At 41.1% G+C, this 20,466-nt stretch overlaps 1 protein-coding gene across 1 annotated transcript; it reads left to right on the top strand.

Annotated features, from left to right (window-relative positions):
• The first annotated feature begins 38 nt into the window (after positions 1 to 38).
• LOC122972228 (suppressor protein SRP40-like) lies at positions 39 to 17,233 on the top strand. Its single transcript, XM_044339179.1, has 7 exons — positions 39 to 943; positions 10,098 to 10,200; positions 11,939 to 12,004; positions 12,163 to 12,359; positions 13,450 to 14,593; positions 16,243 to 16,378; positions 17,125 to 17,233. The coding sequence occupies exons 1-6, from the start codon at positions 872 to 874 to the stop codon at positions 16,368 to 16,370; spliced, it is 1,710 nt and encodes a 569-aa protein (XP_044195114.1). The 5' UTR covers positions 39 to 871; the 3' UTR covers positions 16,371 to 16,378; positions 17,125 to 17,233.
• Positions 17,234 to 20,466: the final 3,233 nt, after the last annotated feature.

The raw sequence follows: 20,466 nt of genomic DNA, 5'->3' as shown, positions 1-20,466 counted from the left end.
TCAGGAGGGAGGCCCTGCTGCTATTTGGAAAAGCTGCTCACCGCTCGAGACGCAGCCAGAGAGGAGAAGCGCGTGAAGCGAGAACAACCTGATCCAGCGGGACTGAGAACGGAGAAACACCAAGAGAGGGAACAGAGAGGTCGATAGACTGTGACAAATATACAGGGAGGCGCAATAAAAGAGAGACACGCTTAGATAAGATCCATATTTGCAGTCAAGTGAATCGCGCTGTAGTGAGAATAATCTGACTTTTGCAGCGGAGCGTTCAGAGAATTACGCGTTCGAAGGTGAACCAACTTTTACGCACGGATCTTTGGAGATGAGGGGTGTCACTTATGAGGAGACTGCTGCATTATTGAACAATTTAAAAGCGATTTTAAGACGGGAGCTCGGAGTCTGATCATCTTTGAGCTTTGACTGGAGAGTGGACGCATCGAGCACTTTGGCACATGTCATTTTTTTTTTAAATACATTTGGAGACATTTTTTGGATTCGCAGCTGGAGCTTATTGGTACTGTCTCTTACACAGCAGACTGATATAATAGGAACTGAGCGGCTGTAGCTTTCGTGTATCATAACACCCTGCATTACGCACCTGTCCTAGAGTACCCTTGACGTCTCCCTTTGAGAGTTTTCAAAACACGGGTATGGACAGAGTCAGACGTCTAGCCTGCGTGTGAGTCAGCGTGAGCAAACATTTGGACAAGCGGCGCTCATAGGCAGTGACACATTTGGGATATATAACAGTGCGTGCTTTACACAGGCGGGCGGCTCACAACACCGGGACGAGGCTCGGTGCAGCCGGGGGATTGGACACCGAGGTGCTAAATGCCCAGCCGGTCGCTTGCGGCTCCTCAGGCTGGGCGGCAACATGAGGTCCTGGGTCCTGCTGCAGCTGCTGGCTGCGCTCTCAGCGGCCCGTCTGCGGCTCGGCAGCGCTGAGGTAAGACCGGTGATGTACCGGTGGGCATATTTTGACCTCCATTGGGGAGGGGGGGTAAACTAACCAAACTAACATGGATTGCTATCATACACAAATGCAGAGTTGTAGGCCTACTCAGTGACAGATTTTAGGCTAAAATAATTAATTATGTTGTGGTAAATAGAGATGTGGTAATCACTATGAGACCCCCAAAATATATAGTTAAGTCTCAGCAATACATTTTTACGCTCTTTAAAGGTAACTTTTGTCAATTTTGATTCATAGCCAGGAATTTAAAGAGACGTATATCTGTGTCAACTCTATTTGGCTCTTAATAAGGGTGGTTACATCTTTGGTACAGCCTAATTTTTAAGGGGGACTCACACAGGAAGATCATTATATTGGGCCATTAAGTTACCACCCAAATGCTCTTGATGGAGAGGTTGTTGATCTCTCCTTGTTGTATTTCTTTGCCTGGATCCCTGCTTTTATCTTTTCATTAACCTGAAAATGAGTAGCTGTGTAATGACTGATATCTAACAAACTGAACAGGACAAAAGGTTGTGAGTTCATGTTCTGACTGGATACATAGACACTGACAATCATATGGCATGATGAGCATTTAACATACATCATCTTCAGTGGTGATTCCATAAACTGTGGGGTGAATGTTTTCTGTAACAGTTTAACTGTAGTGTAAAAAAGAGAAACAATGCATTGTTGTGTGTGTGTGTGTGAAAGCCTGTTCATCAGTCTATCCAGTTCCTGCAGCTTGTGCTGTATATGGTACCTGTTTCTCTCTGCGGTTTCTTTTTCATGTGTGATTCTGCCAGTGTTGCATGGAAGAGTCACAGACATAGAGAGAGAGGGAGAGAGAGAGAGGGTGAGGCAGGGCCTTGGCTGGCAGCCCAGCAGCAGGAGATAACCTACAGTATGAAGCTTGAGCCAAAATCCATCCGTCAGCCCAGCTGCTGTTGTCACTGTCACACGAAAAAACCAAGGTCCTGTTGTCACTTAACTGCTGAAATCATTTTCTCTTTCATGCATTCCTCAAGTGCTGCTTGAGTAGTTACCTTATTCAGACACCTGTTTCTTTAGCTAGCAGCCAGTAAACACAAGCTTTCAGACAGCCGAATAGACATTATAGTAGACAAGAAAAAGTCAGCACATAACCCCTATGACAATCTTTTATATGGCAAAAACTGATTGTTTTGTGTATGAATGGATGTGCAAGTACTGGGGTTTTGCTCATTGCCGGTGATACTTGAGTACATCATCTTCACATGTATATTTAACATTTAACATATTTACCTTTTCAAATGCTAAAATATATAACTTTTTCCTGAGCTCTCCCCAACTCTTGTCAGTCATGTGGATGAGCTGTCAGTTGACCTAAAACCTAGCAGTGATAGGTTGTTGCATAGCGAGCTGTCCTCACATCTACAGTAAGGGTGTGCCTGAATGCAAATATGTTATTTGGCAAAGCACAAATAGTGTATTTTTTATGAATATTTGTTTTATACAAATATTTTGAAAATTATTTGTTTTCGGGGAAAAAAAAACATGTCAAATTCTTAAATAAGTTTGGTTACATCGCTGTCTCGGTCTCTGTGCTCTGCTCCGCTGTTGCGTCTATCAGCAGGTCTCAACGAGTGGAGTCACATCCATCTGCTACGTGATGCACATTTCCTAATATGGACATAAAGCTGAGCTACTGACACATGTGAAGCTCTCCCAAGTAACTCTCCATAACCTCTTTCTCCTTTCCATAAAGTTAGGTTGTAAAAAACAGGCAATAAATGATAAGTGCAAAGCAATAATTACCTTTAAAGTTCTTCGGTGTGCTGTCTCTGTGTTATGGGTGTATAAATAGGTAGAGGTCTGTCTGCAATGAGGCAAAGTTTTAGCTCAGTAGTCAGCGCCGTCGTCCATAATCTGGGAGGCTCCAGTTCGAGACCTGGTGTGGGGACCTCCTTCATATGGTAGTTAATTCATGAACACTTATTGTAACACTTTAATTTTCTAAAATTAAAAGTGTAATGAAAACAAAAACAGGATTTTTTAATTCTCTTTCCACTTTTATTCAAATACAAATACAAATAATTTTGCTGCCTCAACAAATACAGATACAAATACAGATACTGGTCTCTCTGCACATCCCTAATCTACAGTCATCTGCGCTTCCAAAACCAATCTATATGGCATTTTCTGATGTGACACCTCTATGTTGACGGTCTGGATGCGATCTGTGGTCTGTAGTGTTTCACACTTTTTACACCCAACCATCCACTCCAACCTAAGATTTTTTGGCACACTACTTCTGCTTTTGCTGATTTATTGTTTTAATGTTTGAACATTTGAGTGTCTTGATAAACGTCTCTTTCTGTCCCATTGATGTGATGCTGATTTGCAAAAGCAGAACCAGTTAACCTTTGTTTTTGGACACATGTTGTCTGATGCACATTTAGCTTTTTCTGCTTTTGTTAATTACCGCTTTATACCACGTTAATAATGCAGGATTCTCACAGTATCTCTTCATCAAAGACGTAGCATCCTGACATCTTATGTAGCTGATGATTGGAGCTCTCCTTGCAATTCAGAATATTATAATTCAGATCGTATAAGATGCAGAAACTCCATGGTTTCCAGTGAGCTTTATTGGAAAAAGGCTCCATGCCTTGCAGAAGGGTACTTGTGGTGATTGGGTGGAAACTGTCTGTCGTTGGAGTTAAACCTATTACTCTTTAATAGGAGGATAATCACTGAAACTATTAGCATGCTCTATATCATGTGCATGATGAGTGCAGCTTACGGTAGCACTGACATCTTTGTGGGCATCTTACACATCTTTTTATGTTTAAATGATCTCTGAGTTGCCTTGTGACCTGAGTGTAAGACGGCATCAGGTTGACACGTGTGTCCAACTCAGACTCTGTGACACTTTAATCCTTATCTTGTCACAACATTTAGTCCAGTGATGGAAAAAATGGAGACATCTTTGACGTCTTAGGTCTGCCACATCTGTCTGTGGAAAATACTTCAGTTTGCACTGTCACACAGTCACACACACACACACACAGTCACACAGTCACACACACACGGATTATTCAGCAAAGTCACTACAGGTTCACTGAGGTTGAAATGATAAGTACCTGCAAAAAAATATTATCATCACTTACGTGGAAAAGATCATTTTCCATTTACTGGGATGTTTCTGTTTCTATGAACAATCCAATCAAACCTGGCTGCTTATACAATATGTTGTCAAACACACACACACACACAAGCATGAACACACACACACAAATACATACACAGTTGTTACAGTTCATTTTTAAATCCATTTAGATAGGACTGGACTCAGATGTAAACACACATACACACCAGGTCATACCTTAATTCTTTTATCATCTGCTGTTCAAATCACAACTGTTACATCAACACACACTCACAATGACACAAACAAACACACAGCTGATTGGTGGCTTTTGAACAGGTTGTTAGCTGACTATTGTCTCTGCGGGCGAGCTCGGATGATTTGCTGCTGCCTGGCTTGATCCATTTTACATAAGAACAACAACTAATCTGCCAGGGATTTCACAGACTTTGTGTGCCGTGTAGCACTGTGTGTATTTGTGTCTGTGTGTGTATACATCTGGGTGCGTGATTGGTTGTAGCTGCACATGTGTTAGTGGACATATGTGCTTGTGTTTTTGTGTGTGTTTGTATTTGGGGGGTTGTGCCTCTGTGCGTGCATGTGTGTCAGATAGAAAAAGCGCAGTGGCACATAACAGTATTTGTTTGTAAGCCCTGAGTGATGCAGTAGTACAGGAAAAATCATGTGGATAAGATAGTTGGGTGATAGCACAGTTACAAAATGTTTTAAAAAATAAATAAGAAAAGGTTAAAGATATAAAAAATGATGTTAGAATCAATATGTAGAAGAGGAGAAAATATGCAATTTGTGTCAAACTTTTTAGACATTGCATTGATGACATGAGATAGGATAAATCATTGTGTACATTTGACTGTGCACTTGTACATGCTGCAGATAGACCCCAAAGTAAACGTTCTCTAACGCTAACTCTCAGTAACAATAACAACTTTGTGAAGAAAGCACAGAAAACTGCAAATATATAGTAAATTTAGACAAACTTTAAAAGTGCAGTGAGTAGGATTTAGTGGCATCTAGCGGAACGGACTCGGCAGAAATGGAATAAAATATTCATAAGTATGTTTTAATTAGTGTATAATCACCTGAAAATGAGATTTGATATGTTTTCTTTGCCTCTGAAGGAGCCCTTTATATCTTCATAGGGAACTGGTCCTCTGCCACGGAGCCGGCCATGTTGCACCGCCATGTTTCTACAGTAGCCCAGAACGGACAAACCAAACACTGGCTCTAGAGAGAGCCTTTTGTGTTTTTCGTGAGTTTCACGGCCACAGTAGGTTCTCCTACCTGCTTGGAAAGGGAGGGGTATTTAGTTGGTTGCAATCTGCAACCTCACCGCTAGATGCTACTAAATCACACACTGGTCCTTTAATCAAGCAGTGAGACAGCACTCCAAGCTAACTCAGCTGCAGCTGCTTCAAAGTTAAAGCACTCATTTCATCTTGCAGCTGGGAGGCTTTTACTTTGAAGCAGCTGCAGGCACGCAGCTAACAGTGTTATAGGGGGGCGCTCGGCTGTGATTGCCTGACACAGGCATGCAGCACGCTCTCATGCACACCCTGAATGACAGGCACACAGAAAGGGCCGGCAAATATGGATATGTTTTGACGGTACGATAGCCAGTACACCACTGGCCGTAACCCACCGTTGCGGCTGGAAAAAGGGTGGATAAATCGTTTTGAGCATCACACAACCCCCGCAAAATGACTCATTTCACTATCAGAATTTAATCCATTCGGTGCGATAACATTTGTGAAGTCTAGAAAAGCTGCATGATTAACGGCCAAACAGAATATCACCCCCGACATGAGATTTAAAAACTCTGTAACTCTGTATACTGTGAAATACAGAGAGATTTATCTGGCAGTGATAGGCTTTATCAGCACTGTGTGAACTCGTTTGGCAAGGACGTTCATTTATATGTAAAAGTTCCGCACTGCTGGTTTAAAGCCCAGCGTGATCCCATCTAATTTGTTTTGTTTGAACAACAAACCAAAGATGTTCAATTTACTGTCAGAAGACAAAGAAAAGCAGAAAAATCCTCACAACTTAGAAGCTGTAATTAGAGAATTTTGTCATTTTTGCTTGAAGTGACATAAATTTATGCTGAAAGACTAATCGATGAATCATTTCAGCTCTAGTGTTGTGTTTACTGTGAGTGCCGATCGTTATCGATACACCTGTAGAAGAACTCTTTTGGGTTTTTAGAGCATTGCTGAGGGTTCGCCGCTTTGCTCGAGGATTCTAATATCAGATCTGTAGTAACTTGCTAATGTGATGATCAAATATATGCGGTTGTAGTAACAGTTTATCCGGCCCTCAAACTGCTCTTATATTTTCTCCTCTCCTCTTTCTTCTGCTCCCCTTCTCCCTGTCGTCTATCCATCCATCATCTGTACCCTCATGTCTGCAGCCGAGGGCGGGGGGGGGTCTTTCTGCTGATGTGTGTGTGTGTGTGTGAGAGAGAGAGAGAGAGTATCCACCGAGTCCTGTGTGCCTATCGAGTTTATGTGACAGTAGGTTGGCCATTTGCCATATCTCTGTTAAAGGAAGGCATGTGGTGTGACAGCAATTGATTATAAGTCACTCATCATACACTTTTTGATTCAGTGATTTTGTGTGTGCGTGTGTGTGTGTTTACTTTTTCAAGCTTGTTTGATTGCATCTTGTGTGTATGTATGTGTGTGTGTGTTTGCGTGTGTGTGTGTGTGTGCGCGCGCGCAGTTAGCCGGCCCCATAATTACATTCCATTACACCTCACCTTTCTCCTCAAACATTCCATACAATCCCTTTGCCTTCCAGGCTTCCTCCGAGGCCCCGTGCAGTGTGTGTTGTGTTTTTGTTGAGTGACTGTACAACCTGCTTGTAGATCATACCATCCTTCCAGACAATCCTCTTGACCCAGGAGCTCAGCCGCACGCTCACGCAGCAGTTTACGATATGAAAAATGACAAGAAAAGGCATGCACAGGCCTCATAGAAACTGAAAAACAAAACGAGATGGTCCTATTTTTGTGCGTTTGCGTGCGTGCGTGTGTGTGTGGCAAATAAGGAACTTTGAGTCAGATCCACACTGGTTAATTTAGCTCCATTGCTAAAACTATTATTAGCTTGTTGTCCAGTGTTTGGCCTTTTTTTAACCAGTGGTTTGTTGTTTGTCCATGAAGAGCTATTTCCTGTCTTGTGTGTTCCACTCTCTAATCTGTATGTGTGTGTGTTTGAGCATGTATGTTTGCGATTAACACTGTCATTGTAATGATAGCTTATCACTTAGAGTGAAAACTGCCTGCGCCTGTGTTTGTGCGTGTGTGTGTGTGTTTGTGTGTGTGTGAGAGAGAGAGAGAGAGAGAGAAAGAGTGTGTGTGCATGTGTAAGTGTGTGAGAGAGTGTGTGAGGTTCACTGGACAAATTGGGTGGACAGTTAAGTGGTTAAGCATCTGTATGTGAACTGGAAAAGAGGGGGCAAGTGTGTGTGTGTGTGTGACTGGGTGTGAGTGTGTGTGTGTGTGCCTGTGTTTGTTTAACTAGGTCAGCCAGTGGCTCGTGAAAGTCATCCAGGTGTCCTGAGCCGCCGCCGCCCACAAAGCAGACAGAGAGAGGGGAAAAGAGAGAGAGATGGCTGGATGGAAAATGAAGTGAACTGGAGGAAAAAGATAATAAAAGACATCAGTCAAATCACACTAGATCTGATGGAGCCAGCAATGCAGTATAAGTCAGTTGGACATTAAGTTGGACATTAAGAAAACATCCAATATATGAACAAATAAATCTCATTATTTTTATAATTGTCCTCCTTTAACGACTTCATGTACTGTCTGTTCCATAGTCTTTACTACCAGGGTTTAATTTATCTAGAGGCCTGAACATTGATGTTTTTTTTAAATATAATATGGCTAAAATCTTCTCTCACACTATATGTATTGTGATGTAGTACATTTTCTATATAATATATATATAGGTGGATAGATAGATAGATAGATAGATAGATAGATAGATAGATAGATAGATAGATGGAATAGCAAATTCAGACGGGTGTTTTTGACACAATTATCATCATTATCATCATTTCATCGGCCAGTGCAATCAGATATATTACAGGCATAGTTACTTAAGTATAAGCAGTTTGGCAAAACCCCTGAAATTTGAGAAATTTACATTACTACTGTGGTATTTTTGTTACTTTCATGGCAAAAAATGTAGCTGTGTCAGTGTTTCTCACAGAATAGTAGCGTTTGTAGCGTGTAAAATCTTTTGCAACATTAGTAACAACATAAGACATTGAAACTGCCCTTTAAATATTATACCAAAGATGTTTCTTTTCTTATTTTAGATTGTCGAGCGGCTCTCCAAGGCTGTTAAATACAGGATTCAATGCAGGTGTTATAGAGCATCTGTTTAATATCATCCTCACCCCCATCGTGTCATCACACTCTGCTTTATACCTCGATTTTACTTCTCAGAGATTAAAGTCAGAATAAAAACCTGGTCTGAATTGAGTTCAGCTGAGGTCAACCTGCAGCACAGCCCACACAGGATAAACAGTAACTACGGTTTGTTTTATCACATCAGGGTGAGTTCCTGAAGCAGAAACCTGGGTTGAATGTTAGAGAAAAGGAGGCTAGAGTTTGGTTTGGGTTTGACTTTAATGAATGTAGAAGCAATGCAAAGAAGAAGAACGCAAGAAGAATGCCAAATCATGTCAACAATAGAGTGCAACATTTCAATGTTATGTAATTCCTCTGAGCAGCCATGTTTATAAGGTCTAAGACCCGTTTTATTCCCATATGTCAGGAGTATGCCCTGTACATCATTAGAGGAGGCACCGTGTTTACTTGTAGATAGTGTAAACATGGTATATCACACAATCATACATTTTGTATCGTTACAAAACCAGCTAATGATGGAAGCCAGAAGATGAGTATCTTTACATTTTCTCTCCTGACATCTCATGGAGTTATCTAAAATATTTTCTTCTCATATTCTTAACACTCCTTAATTTGTTTTGGCATCTTTCTGGCATGTGATTGTATCAAATGTTGTTCCAACTGCTCTGAGATAGTATCAACTTACAGCCAACCAAAGCAAAATGTGACAAAGAACACTGAGTAATCAGTCTTTCATCTTGATAAAGAAACCGCAGGAGTCTTTCCTTAAAAACAGCCACATTGAATCCATAATGGCTTCCTGGAATGGCATTCATTAAAATTTCATTAAACATCGCATTCATCTTCTTGTCTTCAGTGATAATTAGATTACATACATAACATCGTGGAATATTTTACATGTTTCGGTGTTATTTGAACATGTAGATGGTTTCTAAATAACTATTGCGCAACTTTCTTTGAAATGTAAGAGCAATCTTGACCAATTCTGGGATTTACTGCAAAATAATAATCTTTTTTTTTGATGCTGTGGTGCTAAAGCTTAGAGAAAATGAATGTCTATGAGAGAGAGAGATAGAGAGAGAGAGAGAGAGGGAAAGAGAGAGGGGGGCTAATTTCCTTTGTTACACCAGGAGCAACAACAGTGTTTGTGGGTAAACAGACAGGGAGAGAGTGACAACAAGTAGCAACAAACACCAATCACAACCATCATTTCCTCTGCAGGAGGAAGTGAAACTGGATCAAGTGTCGACTGGAGATGAAGGAATGAGATATTATACATTAGCCTGTTTCTCTTTTTCTATACCTCTTTCTGTTTGTCTAGATTATGTCTCTTTTCTATCACTCTCACTTTCTCCAGGGATCCTTGAGACTCGTGAACAGATGACCTTTCAAGTCTTGCAATAACTGGTTATTTTTGGTTATTGGTGATGTTGAGATTCAGGCAGAAGATGGCTGCATTTCATGGCTGTTATGACCTATTCGTTGTAGAAATGTGGATTTCTGAGAACCTAACTTGTGCATTTAAAACAAACTAACATCCAAATTTCTGTTGGCATACCTCGCAACAACAATTGTTTCTAAGAATGCGTTACAACTGTCGTTTTTTTGTGTCTTTACAGGGCGATCCTCTCCCAACGTCGCTGGTCGACCTGGTGAGAAATTCTCCCATCTCTTCTGTAGATGACCTGAAGCTTCTGCTGCAGCAGGAGACCAATGCAATAGGTACTAATGACCACCCTACACACACACACACACACACACATACATAAACACACCAATAACACAGACATGGAGGAGGTAAGCGTGTGGGTGTGTCTACAGGGGCCTGAAGACACAGGAATGCAGTAAAAGAGAGACAGAGAGAGTATCAGTGTTCATGCCAAGCACCTCACTAAGGCAATATTTACTCGAGACAGCAGCAAAACTGATGAACCAGCTTGATGAGAGAGAGAGAGAGAGAGAGAGGGAGAGAGAGCAGCTGTGACCTTGCTTGGTGTGTGTTGGACAAACTGAGACAAACACAGACAGAGAGAGAGAGAGAGAGAAACTTACAGCACAAGGTCACTGCATTGTTCTCCTTCACTGGATTCCTGCAGGTTTTGAAATATGAATCTGTGTGTTTGTGTGACAGAAACAGACCCCCCCTTCCACCCCTCCCACCCCTCCCATGCCTCCACCCTCCAAACAAACTCGTACACACAGTCAGACACATGCGCATGCAGCTCGGTGGGTGAAAAATTAATTAAATCTTATCCTTCGGAGAAACCAAGTCACACATACATATATTAATAGACAATCCTTTGATCATACCATAATGCATAAATAAAACGGTGACATAACAGCGACCACAGAGAGGAACCAAGAGAGGGAAGGATGCTCAGAAACAGGGCACGAGGAAGTGACTCAAAGTGCATGTTTTTATCTGGAATTAACTTTTCTTTTTACTGAAGCCTGTGAGATTTTAGAGTTTTGGGAAGTTTAGCAAACGCCTGAGTTGCATGTTTCATGCATCTCATGTTTGGTTTTTTAGTTCCGATTTTGTTCCTCCAAATGTCAATTTTTGTGTTTTTGCTTTCTTTTTTGTTTTTTTCTTTCTTCAATTTGACGTTTTTATCCATTTGAGTTCCATTTTTTTGATCTCCCCCGCAATAATGTTTTTTTTTGTTTGTTTTTTTAACATGTATTTCACTTTCATTCGTAACATTTTTTTTTAATCATAGTGCAAATAAGACAGACAGAAGCAGGACGATGATTCTGATTGGCCCTCTGGTTTTAACAGTATTAAATGGGTCACATGTTTGCACATGAAAGAGGAAGAAAGAAATCAGTCTTACAAAACATTTACGCACAGATAATTTCACAGATAAATTTAGAAAGCAGCTTCTCAGAAAAAATAAGAAACTGTTCTCTTTCTCCACCAGGCAGTTAATTACGGTTACTGGCAACCAAATAACACACACACACACACACACACACACATACACACACACACACACACACACACACACACTGTGACCAAAAGCAATCTACACCAGGGATATAATTAGGACTAAGGGGCTACAGTCTGAAATGACAACATATGTGAGAGTGCAAACACACACACTCACACATCTACACATGAGCTATATTTATCAACTCATATCTCTCTTCAACAGTATTCTTGACAGCGGCGAGACAAATTGCGGCAGAAAATAGCCTAATTGTTTTAGGGGAGGAGAAAAAATGGTTTCCTTTGTGCATTGAACAATGAGCTTGGCTAAAAACTGCCTTAACAGCCTCACATGTTTTACAGATTTCTGTCATCGCTCGAAAAGTGCTGGCTCAATGGTGCCCGGGTTTAATATAAAAGTTTGAAAATATTAAGTCGGCTTTTATCAACTCACTGTTTGTGTTTTGTCTCCTTCTCTCCCTTTATATCTCACCCTTCCAATCTTCCCTCCTTCCTCCTCTTTTTCTGCAGAAGAGGAAGAAGACGAGCATGATATTCTCACAAACCACACCCATGGCCGATACACTAGAAGTCTTGGTAGGTTTCCACATCTATTTGTGTCTCTTCCTGTCTGTATTTTGTGTCTTTTTCTATCCGTCTGTTTCTACCATCTGCCTCTTATCACTTTTTATGCTATTCTTATCAAAAAATCCCCCTTCTCATTTTCTTTTTTCTCCCCCCACCTCTCCTACCAGTGGAGGCGCCACAAGCCCAGCAGGCGGCGTGTAAAGTTCGGACAGAGGTGATGGAGGTGACGAGGTCCATGCTGGACCGCCGTAATGCCAACTTCCTGCTGTGGCCACTCTGCGTGGAGGTGCAGCGATGTTCTGGCTGCTGCAACAGCAGGCTGCTGCAGTGCGTCCCCACTGTCACCTCGAGCAGATACCTACAGGTACACAGTTCATACAGCGACCACAAAAAAATGATTTCATGATTTCGAAATGACTGTGGGGAAATTAGCAATGTAGTGTGCAAAATATAAATGCTCCCCTTTGGCGACTTTATCTAGAGTCGTTCACCATGCTTATTTTCAGATGTGTCCTGTTTATTTGCAGTATTTGACATTTTGCTTACAGTCAGACTGATACCACTCTAATATCTGTATGGTAAATATGTAGCTTGAGCCAGCTTAGCGTATAGGACAAAGACTGGAAACAAACAAACAACTAACCTGACTCTGTCCAAAGCTTTCAATCTCATTTGTTAATGCTGCTGGGCAAGAAAAAGTCAGGCACTTTAAAGCCTTGTAAAAAAAAAAAAAAAGTGTTAATTAGTGAGCTTTAGGGGGGCTGGTAGGCAAAGTTTATTAACTTTGGACAGACCCAGGCTAGATGTTTCCCCCTCTTTTCAATCTTTATGCTGAGGTAAGCTCCAGCTTTATATTTACATCATTTACATATCAAGGTGAGTTAATGATTAATGAGTTGTGTCTGATACAAGCTGTAACAAAGTCAATTGCTTTCAGTATCAGTTTATAATGTCCTATTTATTTTAGCATCTATTTATCATATTATGATATACTGTATATCGATACCAGCAAAATATTCTTATTAAAATATCAATATTTCAGACATTTTGGACTGTCAGGTCAGAGGAACACAAAGACTCCAAAAAGCTCTTTGTTGTAGTTTTCATTTTATTGCATCAAGTGATGAATTGCATGAGGTTGTAGGTCGACATGCAGAACCTGAATCGATGCACGATATCACTTTGAACTTTGAACAGGTAGGCAGGCATATCTATCTTTAGGAAATTACACAGCAGTGATAAGTCTTGGCATGAAGCCACCAAATTTCATAGGAGTTATTAGCTTGGCTGGAAATGTTTCCAACCAATCTGGTAGCTTTGCTATGTGTTGCATAAGACGCCTCACTGCAAATAAACAGCTATTATAAGTTCATATGTCAAACAAAACAGTTTGTTGGAGTTTCTTGTTTCCATGTGTTTAACAATTTCACGTTTTGTATCTGCTTCTTTTCCAGGTTTATAAGATCCAGTACATAAACAGGAAAGTCCACTACGACAAAGCCATCATCTCAGTGGAAGACCATGTCAGCTGCAGGTGTCAATCTTCCTCATCGTCTTCCTCTTCTTCTTCATCTTCTTCCTCCTCGTCTGTTTCCATCCCTCACACCTCCGTTCAGAGCAACCCCAACCCCCCTCCGCCTCCACCGCAGCAGCCTCCCCCGTCCTCCCACCTCCCACGCACTGTCCACCCTGCTCCACCCAAGACTCAGGCCTCCAAGGCTGACCTCCATCGCCACGACGACCTGAAGCACAACCAGCACCACTACCGTGCCGAGGAGCGCGAGCCGGTGGCGAGGCAGTGGCAGCAGGGGAGCTACACCCAGCTGGTTCACTGGACGCAGCCTAGGGTGCACCAGTCACCCACACACGTGCAGCAGCCAATTGGTGGACCACTCAGGCCGGTCAGCAGCTGGCCATCTGAGGCGAGGGGGGAGCACAGCATCATGGGAAGTACTCAGCAGGTCGGGCACGGGAGCGGACTTGACGGGAGCAAGGAGGAAGGCAGTGTGAGCGTAGCAAACAGCGGCAGTGAAGTGCATCATTCTGATCATGCGCAGAGGCAGCAACAGTTGTTACAGCATCAGCAGAAATATCAGCATCATCACCAACAGCACCATCAGCAGCCGTCGTCACAGCCATATAACCACGGAGGATCGGAGGACCCAGAGCTGAGGACGCATTATCGCTTCAATACTCCCCAATCAGACAGCGCCTCCCCACCGAGCAGCCCGACCCAGTCGCCCAAATCAGAACAAAACTCCACCCCTCCTGAACCCACCAAACAGAAAGACTCAGTGACCAGCCAAAAAATTACAGAGGTCACAAATCAAAAACAGACAGAGACTGAAACAACTACTCATAAAGAAGGGAACGAGAGAGAGGAAAGTGGTTCAACCAATAGCGGGGACTCGGCCGGGGCAGAGCTGGCCAATCAGGGAAAGAAAAAAGACTCTAAAGTGACCAGTGGGGATGGTCATTTAACAGAAGAAGAGAGGAGTCTGAAACTTCTGGAGATCGTACAGAGGGAACCGGACCCACAAACTCATCTTCATCCGCATCATCCTCAGCAAAGACCAAAGCCAACCACATTTAAAACAGGTACTGCTCGGGTGTGTGTGACAGTGTGTCTGTGTTAGTGTGGATGAAAGTTGGTTTTAAAGTTGGTTTTAAAGGTCTTTGGTGACTTTCTCGCTGCAAGTATATCTATAAATTTAATGGTCAATAAATTACAGATTGGGCCTTTAAGCTGTTAAAGGGGCACTCAGTTGATTCAGCATCCGGATGTACTTTGGTGTTGTTTTGTTTTGTAGTCTAACAAGTGACACATTTTTTAAAAAGACTCAAATTGAAGCAGCAGAGGCTGAAATATTCAGACTTTTAGTCACTAGTATGGATCAAGCTCAAAGAACACTGTATCCTACATTTCCCATAATTCAACTGAATACCATCTTTTGTTAGAACCTGCCTGAGTGGGAAATACCCACATCGTAAGTTTGTAACAAATACTTTCTGTTAAAATATTTGAGGTCTCCAAGCCCAATCCAAGATAACCCAGATGACATCATTATGACGTCATCAGGGTCATTTTCTTAGACTTTAGAAAGCTCCCTTCAGAGCCACAGAACAGAAAAACATGCAAGTGCACTACTGTAGCTCCAAGCCAAGAGGAAAAGTTTGTGCAGCAATGACTGCAGGTGACATCGATGAAGGGTTGATGACGAGGGTTGCTGTCAGGTATAATGCAGGACAGGTATCAGGAGGGCTAACTATGACTACACTTCAGTATCTCTATCCAGTGTCTGTGTGTTAGGGCTCACATTGTAATTCCAGTTTCTAATGTAGGAGAGAATCAGTGTGAGAGTTTCCAAGTCAGGAAGCAGCTCACTGTACATGTATGACTAAACAACATGCCCACATGTGTCCTGCTATTCTTCCTGGACCCCCTGAGAGCTCTGCATTTCAGAGAACTGGACTTCCCACTGCTTCATGTTTGACTGAAACCTGCAGGCTTTGTTACACAGGCTTCAAGGTTATCAGGTGCCCTTCAGAATACAGTCAGAGCCACAACAGGCGCTCCACACCCTGTGTTTTATTCTTCACCAGTGCTATATACAGAAGACAGCATGATGAAATTGTCGTTCAGGTTATTCATTTGTTTTATTTGGTCTTTTGTTTGGTTTTCTTTGTCTTTGTTCTTTGTCCTTTGGCCTTAATATGATTATAGCAAGTCCTCATACCTAAAAAACAAAGTAGGTAGTCTCTACATGTACTCCAAAACAATCCACACCAGGTCCACCATTTGTAAATGATTTGCACCAGCAATTTGTTTTTTAGACAACTAAAAGTACTTTGGACTGTCGCTATTAGACGAGACACAAGCCCCAGTCACTGGTGTTAAAGTAAAATGCTTTGTTTGGCCCTCCATCCACCCTCTGTAAGATTTTACATGGCAGTATAATAATGTTGCAGTCCTACTGAACATTAACATGGTTCAAGCTGTTTAAACAAATGATCAGTGCTGTCGTTTCTTAATCTTGTACAGCACTGATTGGATTTTTAATAAACATATAGGAATGATGTGAGATGTATTTGATTGTCAAAATATGATTCACACGAACAGTATCAGGATCCGAACAGGTGGTATGTTAATTACTGATTGGCATTCATTGGGGCTAACATGTTTAGTTTTGTTTCATTTGGTGTTTACTTTTGTATTCACTGTGTCCCCTTCTCTGTGTCTCTCCCAGCCCTCTCTACTGTGGCTCCCATGTCACTCTCAGTCCGTCAGTCCCCGTTCCGACCGGCTTTGCCTCGCCGCAGGAGGAAACACCGCAAACGCATCAGCAAAGCAGCCATCAGGGCAATGCTCATGTAGAGCTGCAGGTGAGAGGAGGGAGGGATGAAAATTTTGGTAACCTTAGGCAGCATAATTAGAGGGGAGGGAGTTTACTTTAATCTCAAGGATGATGGTTAAAATCAGTCCTGCTAAGGCATCTTTAATGCTTTGAATCTCTACTAGCTGCAGGGGAACTGGTATGTAGCTGAATGGCTGAGCCTCAAACCTTCCTGGAAGTCAAGATATGATTTTTTAAAATTTTTATCACAAGTGAGATGAAACTAAGAAAAAAATTCACCAACCCCTGAATGATTTTACTGTTGTCTACAGTATTTACCTGGGCAATGAAATAATAAACTGAGTCTAAGATCAGGTTGGACAACAGGATGAAACAAAAAGGTTTTATCAAACTGAGGCTGAATGCAAAGAAATATGGGAATCTGGTTATCAATCATATATATTTATTTTTCTTTCTGTGAATTTTCTGTTTCTATGTAGTTTCTTACAAAGTGGCTATCCTTTGTTTAAAAAAAAATGCACACACACATTCTTGTGTGCATAAAAGTATGAAGGTAAAATGAAAAAGCTATTTACAGTAGTTGTCAAGAAGTCATTCAATCTGGGGTTTTTAATAAGACATTACAGGTAATACACCAAGACAGGGATATCATGAAATTTGGTAGAAGTACAGGAATTAGAGACTGAGGAAAGATGTAAGAGGCTATAGAATTTATTCATTTGTCAATGTCAAATTGAACAATAACATATTAATGAATCTCTCTTTCTCTTATAGGAAACTGTAAAGCTAACCGAAAGCTTTAGGCCAGACAACCTGCTCCAAAGGGATATGCAGATACTGGAAATATGGGATTCTTGAATGTGGGAAGACTGACTCTGTGGACGGAAGCTGGAAAAAAACGACACACCTGGTGGACACTGCCGCTGTTATCAACAGACAGCTACATAGAAAATCACCTTTTCTGCTCCGCTCATGAGGACGTCATGTTGTTTGGCTGTCGCCGAGTGTCCAGCTTCATGGATATAATAAAAGTGTAATCTTATGAACTCCATGGACTGGAGGATATTTGCCACACTAAACACTGGAATTCATCTATATGAACCACAAATCCCATTACTGTGGATCGATGGAAGTTAATCAGATGCCCAAAGCTAGACTGGGGGTGTCTTTGGCGGCCATTGATTGGCTGCTTGAACTCTTTTGACTTCCACCTCAACTACTGATTGGTGAACATGATTATGACTTGGACTTGAAAGTCATAATTAGGGGCTGAATGTGGAGGTCAAGTTGACTTGAGAATGAAACTGGAGATGTGGAGAACTAGATTTCTACACTGGGACGATAACTGGAAACTGAAGGGTGCAGCTCAGACCTTAATGCCAAACATTATTGTTATTCTGCAAATCTGAATCTAACTGTATCTAACACTGGAGTAGCCATTCACTGATCATACTACATTGACTGTAGAAATGTGCTCTACTGTGTACTGTAGCTTAATGTACTGGAAAATATTGATAACCTACTCATTTTGTTTTACTGCCAGATCAAATGGAATAACAACCAAATGCCTGCCTAGATAACATGCTATGAATATCCACATTAAAACAAGTCTTAAAGACCTGGCTTTTAGAGATCGCCGCTGTGAGTCAGTTATAGCCAACACTGTATGTATAAATGCTTTTAGAGAATGATTTCTGGGGGAAAAAAAAACAAAACTTTATTTCTTAACTTATTTAAAAGGACAATATGAAGTCCTCCAGTTCTCAAGTGTAATTATTGTTGCAGATTATAATTATTGGTTGTACACTGTTACTGTAATTAATGTTATTTTTAATATAAAATAAAAATGTTCAACAAATACAAATTGTTCGCAGTCATCTGCTTGTGATTCAGTCTCTTTTATAGATTCTGTATGTGTTTGAGTGTGCATGCTCGTGTATATATATATCATGTATCGTCATTTTATATTAATGGGCATGTAGATACATGCATATGCGTGCATGTGCATATACAGTGCGTGTGCATGTGTATTTAGCTGTGTACATGCACTTAAACAGTAGACTTGTCTGCTAATCTTTGCCCTATGACTGCACGTCCTGCAGCTCTGTCACGCAAGGCAAGGCAGGGGTCAGCAGAAATGTCTGGTTGCTATAGCAACTAGTCGACGGACACGTCAACAGAGAAGTATCGTATGGTGAAAGAGAGACGAGGGAGAGGGGGTTGTCAGTCCAGGAATGGACAGAAGATGAACGGCGGAGAGGGAGAAAGAGGGTGAAGGCCCAGTTAGGGGTGGAGTGAGCTGAAACATCACAGCAAAGTGCGAAAGGAGAGAAAAAGAGACAAAACAGACAAAAAAAAGTGAAAGCATTGTGGTGCCATTTTTCCATGAATTGGGTTATAATGAGAGAAACTATAGAAGAAGAGAGAGTAAGACATAAAGAGTCATAAAGATAATTTAAGAAGAAGAGAGACAGTTTAAATGTCATTCTGTTGTGTAACGGGGTTTTCCCTACAAAGCTAAAACGGTCAGTCTCTTCTTTGAGAATGATGACTCAGCATGTACTTTACCAGGCCTCTAGGTACATAAACACAAATAAACACACACACACACTTTAACACTGCCTGAACATGGCAAATCTGCACAAACTTGTGATTTTGGTGAAATTCATGAAGTTCAATTTGAAGGGATGGTCGGACTTTTGAAAAATTTCAGAGCTTTTATTAGCAATCAAATACTGTGATTGTACTATAACTTCTTTTATAGCAGAGCAATGTCACTAAGTGTTTCAAAACATTTAAAACACATGGAGAAATTGATGCAAAAGAACCTCTTTTGAATGAAATTTGACAAAAACAAAGGCGCCCTCTCAAAGGCCATTGGATACGGCAGTGGCCAGTACGCTCACAAGTCATGCCAGAGGGTGTAGTTTTGAGTCACAGTGAAATGGATGGCATGAGAGAAAAAATCTTAATGGTGAAATCCAACACACAAGCTTTGGCTGTACAAAAGTTAGAGCTAATAATAAGGAGAAGGAAGAAATAATAGGAAGAAGAAGATGATTTATATCCCGTGCCATTTTTACAAGTAATGAACGTTCAGAAGAAGAGATGGTAGATTTGTTCCTCAAATGAAACAAGGAAACAGAACAGGAAGGAAACATTTGTGTTTTTGAGCAACAGATGAGGAGTTTGGATGAAGAAGTGAATGTTTGTTATCTTTCAAAACGAGTGACCGCATTTATTAAAAGTCTCATCACATCCATCCGTAATGTTGAAAAAGCAGCTCATCACATTGAAAAAAACAATTGTTTCCCTTCAAAAACAAGATGATCTCTTGTCTAATATAAAACAACAAGGTAGAAATGCCTTTTAGAGTTTCCTTTTTTTTCTCACTGGCCTGCTTTTTCACTTTTCGTTTCCATCGTACTGCCGTTCTTCTTCTTGTTCTGTTCTTGTTGCTTACGTTTTCTCACTTCAGAGTTTTGGTTAGTTGTTGCCTCTTTAACATACTGTTGTAGTAGTTATGCATTTAAGTAAAAGTATGAAGTAACAGAAGTAACAGATGTCTCTGCTATCCTAAACTAGGCCTTAAGAGGTCCTTTAAACATTTCTTAAAACACCTCAAAGTCCCCCAGACTATAGGTCAAAACCCAGTCTATGGCTGGACCGACCTTGTATGGTCAATGTGTGAAACTGTGGCAAAGTTTGTTACAGGGACAGTCAGTGGTAGTGTCTATAATGTGAATTCCTGGATATTAAATGTTCATTTGGTAATTTTCTATTGCGGACCCAGTAATATTTGTTGTTAAAGTGTATTGAAGTAGCATAACGTATGACATGGTTAAGCTACGTTTGAGTACCTTGGGATGTTTGATTTGAAAGACAACTGATTTTGATTCTAATTATAACTATTCTAATTAGTATTAAGTCCCCCTGCTCTGTCATCTGTTTCACTCTGCAGATGTCTCATTTTTCATTGTATTGAATGTTTTATCAGTGATTGTTATTTGGGATGCTTTAACTCCCTCAGGCACCTTTTTTCTGCCTCTTATCTCCTTATCTCCCTCCTTATCTCTGCCTGGTTACCGCAGCTAAAGTCAAATCAAGCGCAACAGA

The sequence above is a fragment of the Thunnus albacares genome, chromosome 3 (assembly GCF_914725855.1).
Source record: "Thunnus albacares chromosome 3, fThuAlb1.1, whole genome shotgun sequence".
Taxonomy (NCBI): domain Eukaryota; kingdom Metazoa; phylum Chordata; class Actinopteri; order Scombriformes; family Scombridae; genus Thunnus; species Thunnus albacares.
The sequence above is the reverse complement of the archived record's forward strand: the minus strand, read 5'-3'. Positions and strand labels throughout refer to the sequence as shown.